The sequence below is a fragment of the Sinohyriopsis cumingii genome, chromosome 10, assembly GCF_028554795.1.
Source record: "Sinohyriopsis cumingii isolate HCF-2022 chromosome 10, ASM2855479v2, whole genome shotgun sequence".
Taxonomy (NCBI): domain Eukaryota; kingdom Metazoa; phylum Mollusca; class Bivalvia; order Unionida; family Unionidae; genus Sinohyriopsis; species Sinohyriopsis cumingii.
In genome coordinates this window covers 38,334,125-38,346,620 of record NC_142970.1, presented here as the reverse complement: position 1 = coordinate 38,346,620, position 12,496 = coordinate 38,334,125, and the positions used below count along the sequence as shown (strand labels likewise).

Here is a 12,496-nt window from a genome sequence, read left to right as displayed (position 1 = left end):
TGATGACAGATCCTTTATCAAACAAAAAAGAAGGGGGAGGAAGAAACAGGCCAATATTTATCTAAGCTTCAATATCTGCCTCTCTTTCTTCCTGCTCCACTTTCTTAGAGCTCTACTGAAATCAACATTATGGAGAGATGTCACCTCAAGTTGTACAAGGGCCCAGAGTGGCTGAGTGGTCAAGAGTGCTCACCCTTCAGGATCATTGTCATCTCACCTCTGGCTCGGCCAGCATGGGTACGTGGGAAAGTGTGTCATTAGCTTCTCATGGGTCGGTGGTTTTTCCCTGGGTTTTCCAGGGTTCTTCCTCCACCAGTTGTACTGGCCGCCATGTATAGCCTATCTTGTGCTGAAAAATGGCGCTAAACCCTAAAACAAGAACAAGTTGTACAAGCATTATTCTGTATAGTATTTCTTAGCACACTCTGATCCTTTTCTGTGTACCAGTATGATTCTTAGCTTCTTTCTGAAAGGGCATATACAATACTAGCTTTGTCAGCTTGCATATGATGGGAAACTCGATTTTTGTGATTGTTATGTATAATTTTACAGAGAGAGCTCAGATATTTAACTTCCTCTGTTGAATCTAGTTTACTTACAGAGGTATTAAAATATATATCATTACTTTTTCATTTAATTTTTAACCCTTATTTTATTCATCTTAATTCTGATAAATGTACATGTATATGGTTTTCCAGCAAGGTGAAATCGATCAATTAAAAAAAATGAAAATGCATTACATTTTTAAGTTATATTATAATGTGGCTCAGTATTCTGCCTTTGTGCATTTAATTTCAAAATACTGAAAAGGTCATGCCATCTATGTTTTGTCCATCCAGCATGTACATCTAACACTTTCCCAGCTCCAATAATATGATACACTTCATAACTTAAAATATTATTGTCATCATCACTATCACCAGCAAGTATTTGCCAAACAAAATTGTAATGAACCACAATGGGAATCAGACATTGTGGGTTTTCCAGGTAGCCCTTTTTTAAAACATGTATTTGTAAAACTTTGTTTTGCTCATGAATGGTTCAAACTACGCCAAAATATTTATTTCTGGGCACATTGTGCTGATCAAATTTAGCATCACAACCATTTATATCATGCAGGGGCCCCAAGTGGCCGAGTGGTCTAAAGCGCTCTCCGTTACGGATCACTGCCATCTCACCTCTGTCTGTGTGGGTTCGAGTCTCGGATTCAGCCAATGTGGGTATGTGAGAAAGCTTGCCAGTAGCTTCTCATGGGTCAGTGGTTCTTTCCGGAGATTTCCTGGGCTCTTCCTCCACCATTAATACTGGCCGCCATGTATAGCCTATCGTGTGCTAATAAATGGCGTTAAACCCTACAAAAATAACATTTATATCATGCATGAAGAACCCAGATGTAACAGTTGTTATTCGAAAAACATGTTGTGACAAGAATGGCTAAATAAAAATGCATAATTAGCCAAGCAGTTTCAAATGTGGGATTTCCAAAGAATCCATGTGAGTTCTCGCATTTCACTGTTCTCCAAGCACACAAATTCATACAAATTATGCACAATTCGTGCAACGGTACACCCTGACAGCATCTCCGCTTAAGTATTTGACATAGCTAATGACTTTCACCGCGATGTCTCTCTTTTGCTCTGCCAATAATTGCTGTTTGTCATGCAGAGAATAAGCTACACTGATTTCTGATTGGTTGTTATTGTTTAACCTGGACTGGAAAAAGCAATAACACAAATGAGAATTCAATGTAACATATTTTACTCACACTCTGGCAGCATAGCTTTTAAATGGACTAAAGGAGTCAAGATACAATTCAAAGTAGAAACTTCGCGTGAAAGTGATTAAATGATGAGTAAAGTAGTACTTAATTAAACACATGGAACACATTTGGAATGAATAGCATATGCTGAACATACTTCTGGGTTAAGATAATTAGCATGGAATAGGGGTGGCAGATTATGAACCATGTCACTGTGTTTATTTGTCGACAGCGAGTGGGTATTCTCAAATAATCTTTTTCGTCTTTACTAATAAACCCGAGTGCCTGTGGCAACATATGCTGTTTCAGATGGATTACAATTTTACAGAGTAGCAAGGTAACTAATAATAATTAATATTAAACTAACATGCTTTTTGTATCAATTCTCCGTCTTTTATTATATGTGTATCGTCTCAGCAAAGGTACTGATGCATCGATATATCAATGAATTGTTTCAACCCAAGTCAATATCCAAGTGTATTTTCAGACTAGTTTTGATCATATCAATGCATCAGTGGGTACTGACCAGTGTGTCAAATATTCTTCAGCTGTAACTTCAGAGCAGTTATTTTTGATTACTTAACTTATGGCAACAAAGAGTTTGTAATGTAGGTATTGTGCAATAATTTGTTGGCACCTACTTTCATTCATAATATCAGTTGCATACATCAAGATGATTATCATCTTTATCAATATAATTATCATCCCTTTTAACCAATTTTGGCATTCCCCCCTTCCAATGCAGGGCTAGAATTTAACACAACTTTCTTTGCAGCCAGAAGGACTAGTATATTGAGAAATTTACTAGTCCTGCCAAATCTTTACTAGTCCCGTTCACAAAAACAATGTCACACAGCTTTCAGATATGTTTACCAATTCAATTATAAAGTTCGAACAACCCGCAACAAAACTAGATGTTTTCTGTGTTTGTTTTTGCGAATTGTGTATACCAGTTACACCACATAACATTCCTTTCCTCGCCATAATTCAGCCATTCCCTGTTTGTCCATTTCTTCTTAAATTTTCCATTACACCTATCATAAGAATTTTTCCTCATCATTCTTGTTCAAGTTTTGCTTTTTTTTCTCGGTGGCTGAACACCTTCTATCAAATGCCACATTTTGCCTGTCTTATAAGGAGGGAATTGTGCCTTGTTTTGAAATACGAGATGTTATAGTATTGCTGATGCGAATTACTTAAAGCAAGAAAAGGTATGGCAGTGTCCTTTATATAAGAAAGTCAGAGCAAGAAACACATTTCAAAACATGTGTCCTTTGCCCCCTCCCACAATTAAATGGCCTCTCCCTAACAAAAACTTAACTTCAGCGGATGTTCTGCATGATCAAAACAGTGGCTATTGTAAACACTGCTATAAAATATTAGCATCAGAAGATAGTGTTAGTTTCAGCTTGGAAAAGGTGTGTTCCCTTCAAACGCAGCCATCTGACACTTGACACGTATTTAACAGCTCCAATTATGGTATCATAAGTTGCAAGTTTGGCAATTGTTCCAAATTAATCGAACCTCAATGTATTGTTGAAATTAATAATAAGGCCAAAAAAAAATTCAAATCTTAGATGCCCATGCTCAGAGATCTTAATTCCCAACAAATGTACAGCATTCTGCTTGGATATCTCCATGTGTATTCAATTATTTGTTCATTCTTGTAAGGGAAAAATATAAAAACTATTCTGATCATCATAGAAAAAGTAGTTGTATGGAAAGGATGTGTCAATAATGTAATCATAATAAATTGATGTAACTGTTATAATTATTTCGATGGAAATGTAAAATATGTAGTTTCATGTTTGTGACTGTTGGAGCATCTGGGTAGCGAGCAAGAAAAAAAAGAACCTTAAACAAAAAAAAGGTGCAAACTAATTTCTTTGAATAGTTTTTGCTGTGTTCTTTTGTGTGCTACACCGCTTTGTAGTTTGTTACTGTGGTCGAGTGAATGAAGTGTGATACCATGTCATTTTTTCATATAATTCGTTATCAGATTAATTAGGATCAATTACCAAACTTCTGTTATTAATGACGGGACCAAATTTTGCGCTGCTAAGTGAAATGCACAAAATCAGATTGATTCTTGTTATAGAAACGCACCATTCCGAGGCAGAACTTGACTTCATCTTCTCATGCTAATATTTTATGGCTGTGTTTACAATGGCCACTGCTTTGATTCTACAGAACATCTGCTAAGTCAAGTCTTTATTAAGGAATGGCTTAAATAAATGCTGACTATTGATAACCGAAACTTACTAACCCATCAGACTATTAACATTATGAAAGTTACTAGTCAGACAGGAAATCTGCCAGCCTCTGGCTAGCAGACTACCGCTAATTTCGAGCCCTGCAATACATTCCAGATAAGTGAAATGCAGTGCAACAAAACTAGATTTCATATACATTTTCTTCTGTCAGAATCTAAATTTATTAGAAAGACTTTACAGTAAGTAATTCTCTTGGACATATGATGTCATTGACATGCAGGTTGCAAGATTTGACTAGTCATGTGACTAGCAATGCAAATGGCAAGTTCCTGGGAAATTTCATGTTTTGTCTCATCTGTCAGTGGATTAAATGTGTAACAAATACTATAACTGCAATTTCTGAGAAATTAAATCATATTCCTATGACCCTACACACCAATCTAAATGTCCAAATATAAAATATGAGGTGGCCAGAATCAAAGGAAATTCGGATAACAGTAAGTAAAGTGAAACTAAAGCAATATAACTTTAATGTATAGAAAAACGGCCATATGGCCTGCCAAATGAGAGATATTCTAAACATCTCGAGGACTAGGAAAACTATTGACAGTGATGCGCAACATGCAGTGTTTTATCTACCCATGTGTCATGCATCAAATACTCAGACTTTTCTGATTTGACATACAGAAATTGTCACCGATATGTAAATTGACACACCCCAATGTTATGTCTTGCTGATTAACAGAATACAAAGGTTCAGTCTACAAATCCTCGATGGTACATAAATTGCTGCACCCCAATACTATGTGTTGCTGATTTACACAAAATTAAGGTTTGGTCTAGCTACTGTAATGGTTAGATTACAACTCTCCCAAACGAGGAAAACATGCACACAACAGTTTCTTACACTAATGTTATCATAATGCACAGGGTTACAACTGAGTGTGGAGACTAGATCTGAAATTATGTGACCTGTAACTGTAATATCATTTGTAGCAACAGGATGTAAGAACCGTATAATCACCATACACAAGAAAGAGGAGGAAAATAAATGTGATTTTAAAGTGATTCTCATGAGAAACTTATTTTATGTGCACCTTCGTCACACAATGAAGCAACAATTCCCATTTGCTCAATTGTATGCCTTACACTGTTCCAAGATATTGTCAGCATTAACTAAAAATGGCATCCAAGACACACACAAAAATTATATTCTGGACTGCATTTATGACTGACCGATGATAATAGTATTGTTATTAAACCAATGGAGCATTCATCATCCACAACTGAGGTAACGGTTACTTGTAAGATAAAATGTTAATTTGTGAAGCAATGGTTGAAAACACAGCTGGCTACATTTTCAAGAAGTTGCATGAAGAATGTGACAGTGAAAACGCAGTACCAATGTTTTGCTATATATGTACAGAGGCCAAAAAAAAGACATCAATGACCAAATGTGCCAAAAAAATTCAGAACAGTACACTGGCAAGACATGCTGGCTTGCGAGAATACAAACTGCTGATCGGTTGCAGGTCCACAACACCAGGCAGATTTGAATGCAGGTTTCCAAAAACATTCTTCCAAACAAGACATAGAAGTGAAAGTGCCACTTAAGCGTGTACATTGATTGAGTGTAGAAGACATCCCTTTTCTAAAAATACAAATCTCTGCGGAATTTAATACACGACTTAACAGCTGAAAAGTTTTATGCCATTGGCATTCTGAAGAATTTTGCCAATCAGTATAACTCGGCTACTAGCTGTTTAGAGTGATTGGAGAGCCTATCAAATGTTGTTGAGGATAGACTTATACATCACCTGCAAAATTTGTCATTTGTGACAGTGGCAGATGAAAGCACTGACAGTGAACAATAAACGCCTTTCATATATGCTCAGATTATTTCTGATGACACTAAACCATCAACAAGATTTTTAACAAATACAGAATGCTCAGATGCTTCTGGCAAGAAATTGCCTTATTGGCTTTGGTCACATGATATATCTAATATTTTTGCTGTGTTTAAAAAAAATTATAATTATTTTTAAAAATTAATGAAAACTGATCATCGGTTTGAATAAGACTCATAGGTTTGGATTTTGACTTACTTTTTGTCTTGATGAGTCAAATGACTTACATGAAGCCATTTGCAGATAAAACTATGAAATGTTCAGCCATGGTCCGTCTGAAAGTGCGCTCGTTTCTCCTCGGCTCTATTTCATGTGAAATAAATGAGATAAATCTGTTGCAAAATTCAATTCATTGGCATTTACTTAATTTAAATGATGTTCTATTTCGAAATCGAAACTACGCCATAAACGGGATCATTCAGGAAAATCCAGCACTATAACGTTTTGTGTTTGTCCAAGCAAGTACTTTGTAAATGTTAAAAGAAAAGTTCCAAAAGTGGAAAAATAATTAAATGACAGTATTTTTCCTAAAGTTTGTTTCATTATTGTAAATACACTTACAAATGATCAAATTTAAAGGCTGCTTCTGGAACAAATCCACTTCTTGTCGCCATTTTGTCACGAAGTATACGTCAGCACATAACAAGGTTTGTCTTTATCTGGTTATGCGTCGCACAGGGCACGGATAGGTCAAGGTTGTACAATATTTATTTGGTACCGGTGCTATGAGGAGAAAATTCTACACCTGAATTTTTTTCAACCCAGGAACGGTATACTCTCTCTCTCTCTCTCTCTCTCTGTGCCAAAGATGGCGAAATAAATAAATAAAGAAATAAAGAAATAAATAAATAAATAAAAAAAGTGAAAATTTCATTTATATGGTACAACAAACTACCAGATTATTTACATACTCATAAGTATAGGCCTACGAAATGACATTTGCATGGGTGAAACTATTTTGGAATCATGGTACTGAAAATATTTTCTCTAAACATCGAACCCCAAATAATTACCTGATGACATGAAATGAAAATAAATAAATAAATAAATAAATAAATAAATAAATAAATAAATAAGTAAATAAACTAGCCTATATTATTCAAACAATGACAAGCCCATGTGTACCAGTACACACACACACACACACACACACACACACACATTGATTGAATGTTGTTTTTAATAGTTAATATGATATATGTTAATAAAAAAGCTGGTAAATGGTATATGTATATGTTGATAAATGGTGTATGTATATGTATATGTTGGTAAATTGTATATATGTATGTATATGTTGGTTAATGGCATATGCATATGTATATGTTGATAAATGGTGTATGTATATATTGGTAAATGGTGTATATATATGCATATGTTGGTAAATGGTATATGTATATGTTGGTAAATGGTGTATGTATATGTATATGTTGTTAAATGGTGTATGTGCATGTATATGTTGGTAAATGGTATATGTTAATAAAGACACGAAAAGTTGTTGAAAATAAGGGAGGTATATACATTAAATAAAAATGCTCAAGGTGATGGCATAATAGTTATAGCTTAGAGTAAATGTTTACTTCTTTCAGGAATTCTGAAATATAAGTGAGGTCATTGCATCAAAAAGTTCCTTCATGTCATGCACATTGTAATACTGATCGCGCGTAGGTTGCAGGTCGAAACACTCTTATCACAATGTGCTTAACAGTGAATGGGTTCATTACAAGAAACACACTCTGGTGGGTCTTCACCTTTTAGTAGGTGGGAGTGGATTATATACGTATGACCAATTTCAATTCTTGCAATGATTACATCCTCCCTACAGATGGTTGTGTAGGAAGGAGTCCATTCTCTTAGGGTTGGCTTGATGGTGTGAAGTTTATTATTCACTGCATTATTCCATAGCCTGCCACTTTTGACATAAAGACAAACTGATACTAGGTTTAAAATCAGTATACGGTATTTTAAAATCAGATGGTTCTTGGGATAGGGCCATTTAAACCGCGCGATGTACTTTTTCATTACCTTTAATACCAATATGGCTAGGTAACCAACAGCATACTATATTGTGGGAGTTATGCAGTTCGGTATTTTAGACGAGCATATTGGTTAATAATGGGTTCTCGAGTTTTCTATTGTGTAGTGACTGAAGTACTGTTAGTGAGTCAGAGAAGATGATGCTGTTTAAAATACTTTTTAAAAAAAATTCTTGCAGAGTAATGTCTATTGTTCTGATTCTGGTTGAAGAAAAAAAATCGATGTACCATTTGGTAAGCGAACTTGTGTTGAAGAGCAGCAGGGAGGGTGAACAGACCACTTGCTTTAAAGTCCATATATGAAAATAAAACTTCATACGAAAAAATGAAAAATACAGTCGTAATAACGTCAAACCGAAGCCTCTAACCAAAACCAGGAGTTTCTCTAATTGGGTTAGCTCACTTAGATACTTCATCTTTGTCGTCCGTGTTTTTCTAAATTTTTATGCTTGTTTTTGTTTACCCGTCGGACACTCATTACTGGTTGCACCCTCTCTGCTGCTCTTTAGATATATAATTTGAATCAAGAGTTATTAAAATGTCTCATAATCCGGAACGTGAACCAGGAAATGAATTTAAAAAAATTACAGATGAAGCAAGAGAAAATCGTATAAACGAAATAATACGACGAGCCCAAGAGTCAGATAGAGCTAATCAACTTATAAAGATACTGATGAGAAATTTAAGCATAATGAAAAACTAATGTCTTTCACGACCTATTCGATATCGAGATCGCGGATCATGTAAATGTATCGTGATAAATCTGTGTGCGGTAGCTTGTGCTTTTGAAAAGAAGTTTTTGAGCTTAATCATGTTCATATCCCCTGAACACCAAGTCTGATGAATGTTTCCCGGAGTATGTGTATCGACTCCAATAAACACAGCTAAAATATTACAGTTATCTATGATCACTTTAAGTATTTGTGCATATCGCTGAGTAACATAAACCACATCTGTGTTTTTGCGTCTGCCTCGAGAAAATATCCGAGCTGGATTTGATTGTTTGTCCAGCATTACATCATCGTATACTTCGAGATTATTAATAAATCTATCGAGGTCATCTACAGATGGGGCTTCATCAATATCGGTGATAAAATAAATAATTTCATTACCATCCTCGTCCAACAATTTCACATGTTCATTAAATGTTTAAGCACACCGTAGCATCGCTGATCATCTACAGATGGTGCCACTAAATATAATCTATCCGACTTGAGCCATCTCATTATCAAATTAAGCAGTAATTGTGTTTTACTCGATTCGAATGGACCTATTATTATTATTCTGATGGAATTTGGTAAAGCTAAAATATGTTTTGCTGGCTCTTGCTTTCGTGTTGCTGAAAAATCAATGACATCCGTATTGTACAAATAGAATAAATAATATGAATTTATATTGCGTTCGATGCAAAGCATCCATCCCTATAAGTGGATTAACAATACAAATACTAATAAAATAAAAGGCGTGCACTTACAGGTAAGTGTGTAAAATGTGGTACAAGCAAATACAAATTTATCTCCCTTGACAAGTCAAGGAAACCAGGTGTGTGTGTGTGTGTGTGTGTGTGTGTGTGTGCAATTTGGACTTTTAACGTAACTTTAACCATTTTTCAGTCATATCGTTACGATGTCTGCATTGTGGCGGTTTATGGTGATGTCTAGCACTGGGGCATCGTGCCGCAGACATGTTCAACTAAAACAGCAACTGATGTTGCATCTGCGTTTGAACGAATTTATCAACGAGGACCCTTACGATGGCCAAGTTTAATACAGGTTGATCCTTGCAAGGAATTTCTTGATGCAGTATCATGAAAACAACATAACATCAAAAACAGACGAGGACATTCCGCAATTCATTGTGATCAGGCAATTGTTGAACGATTTAATCAAACACTTGCTGAGCGATTGTTTGGATATCAATATGCGAAGCAAATCATTCAGAAAGATATGAGATGTCGTGAATGGGTTGCAAGGCTACCAAGTGTGATAGCTGCGTTAAATAATGAAATTACTCGTTCAAGTTCAATGAAACCAATTAACGCAATTACAAACAAAAAAAAACATATACCAAATACAATGAAACGACTTTTCAAAACAATCATAATAGGAAATATGACTCAGATATTTATATGAACCTGGTGAACTTGAAGGAGGAAAAAAAAGAGCGACTGATTCTGTTTGGAATATTACAACACATACAATTTTCAGCGTGGTAAGATCCACGGGTAGAACCGCAATCTACAGAGTATATTCAACTGCTCCTCAACGTGGATTTGTACGTGAACAATTACAAGTAATTCCTGAAGACACACAATTACCACCGCATTCACTTTTGTGAACTAGCACCTCGACGTCGATTACATTCAAGACTGGTCAGCATCACATTTTCGCGTGTGTGACCAAAATACTATTAAATCTGTCAACGGTAAATTGTCTTGGATTATTATTTCAATACTGCCACAAAATTACTGTGTTACGGCTTGCACAATGATTAGTCTGTTGTTGATTCAGCGTCACAATAAATTCAACATCTAGATCAAAGTCACGCCTTTTTTTCTTTTTTCTTTTTTTGGTCACGCAGTTTATAACAATTCTTTTTCCAACTGCATCATTATCTATAACATTATCGCTATTCCCAGCAGTTTCTGCAAAGTCTATTATAACCGTCCGCAGCTGAGATATTCTTCTGACCCGAGACACTGCATGATAAACTAAATTTGACCATTCGATACAATCATCAACAATCCAAATATTAATATCAGAAATAGTTAATCCTTGAGATGAATGAACCTTTAAAGCATATCCTAGAGTCCACGGAGTTTTGGTTTTCGTAAACGCATTCCCAACAACTCTGACAGGAAATAAAACAATATCATTTAACACAAGATTTTGTTTCTCTGACGATCCTGGTATATTAACTTCAGTATTTTGCCTGGTCGATATCACAATGGTACGGGTAGAATGGAATTTTGTATGTGTGTGTGTCTGTGTGATTTGGATTTTTAACGTATCTTTAACAATTTTTAAGTCATATCGCTACAATGTCTGCACTGTGGCAGGTCATAGTGATGCCAAGCACTGGGACATTATGTCGCAGACATGTAGCATGATGTCCCACCCAGTCACATTATCCTGACACCTGGCCGACCAGTCCAAACACTAACCTCGTAATGCTGAGCGCCAAGCAAGGCAGCTGCTAGTACAATTTTGTAAGTCTTTGGTATGACTCGGCCGGTGATCAAACCCACGACCTCCCGCATCAGAGGCTGATGCTCTAACCACTAGGCCACCGGAGCGGTCTTTTCTTTATGTAAGATAAATAATTGTTGTTGAAGTGTATCATGAACTATCTTTCTACTTGCAACTATCAAATCATCTGGCTCATAAATTCCAAAAATTGTTCATAGGAGTTCCTGAAAATGTTTCATGCATTATTTCACACTGAATTTTATTTGGTTGTAGTCTGATTAATTTCTTAAAATCTCTTAATTATGGATCAAGTGCTCTATGATCATCATTCATTTCCTCATAATAATCTGCAAACTGCATCAGCTGGCGGTTGAGCATGATCGCCGCATATTATTACAGCAGTATTTGTTTTCGACAATCAATTAAGAAATATTTTAACGTCCCCAGCGACCCTGTACATACTTCATCCCAGATAATAATATTTGGAATATATTTTCACCCATTCGTTCAGGAGTCCATCTATCTCCCTTCCATCGAAAGAAGCTTTGATATGTATGAGATTTAACTCCTGGTTCGTTCATTTCTCTTACGAGTTTATGTGTAGATTGAAGAACTCTGACGAAATAAGTCGATCACACATGTTGTTTTACCAGAACATCCCGATCCATTAAGATAAACAGTCTTATGTCTCACAACAGGGTCTTATACTGATGGTGCTGATGAGAATTTTGATATTTTATTATTTTTTTTGTAATAAATATTTTTATTTGAACTTCGGCAGATTCAGGAAAACTAATTATCTTTTCTCTTTTTATTCTCCATTCGCCCATGGTGCATAAGCGCCTATATGTATTTGTTCCAAAAATTCTGCATGTTTTTATTAATATAAAATGAATCTGTAGCAACTCTAACAGCGAATTCAGAAAATCTGTTTATCATCGATAACAAATTTATCGAAACATACGCAATCATTGAAGATCTAAAATGAGTAAACTGTGGTGACTCACAATCAATATAACTCACAAATGTACCTAATTTAGTTACATTTGGCACGAAAATTGTTTCTCGACTCAAAATCATACTTCTCTTCGTTGTATCAGCAATTATACCATCTAGTTCAGCATCATCCATAGTTAATCTTGTACGCGGTTTGGTTGTTTCGGTAACTGATCGCTCATAAAAGACCTCTGAATTTTTTATATATATTTAATTATTAGCATTATTAAGTAAATCGAAATAGGACATCGGATGAATCAGCGAAGTGTTCCTGGAAGTCTCAGACCTTTTCCATACTAATGAGGGGTTCCTGGCAATCTTGGAACGTTTCCCTTTTTTTATTCCTTTTCCTGTTGCTTTCTTTAATGTTATTCCAGCAGCAGTTCCAACAGCACCAAGT

The 12,496-nt window shown here is 35.6% G+C and overlaps 2 protein-coding genes across 2 annotated transcripts in view; one reads left to right on the top strand and one right to left on the bottom strand.

The window, feature by feature from the left end:
• LOC149789894 (bax inhibitor 1-like) overlaps nucleotides 1-6,574 on the bottom strand; it is a 35,239-nt gene extending 28,665 nt beyond the window's left edge. Inside the window, exon 1 of the mRNA XM_089971965.1 lies at nucleotides 6,441-6,574. Within this exon, the coding sequence (XP_089828091.1) occupies nucleotides 6,441-6,493 (53 nt within the window). The 5' untranslated portion in view covers nucleotides 6,494-6,574. The remainder of the gene's footprint in view (nucleotides 1-6,440) is intronic.
• The window catches only part of LOC149789893 (uncharacterized), a 162,297-nt gene that overhangs the window by 94,171 nt on the left and 55,630 nt on the right, over nucleotides 1-12,496 (top strand). The window lies entirely within an intron of this gene.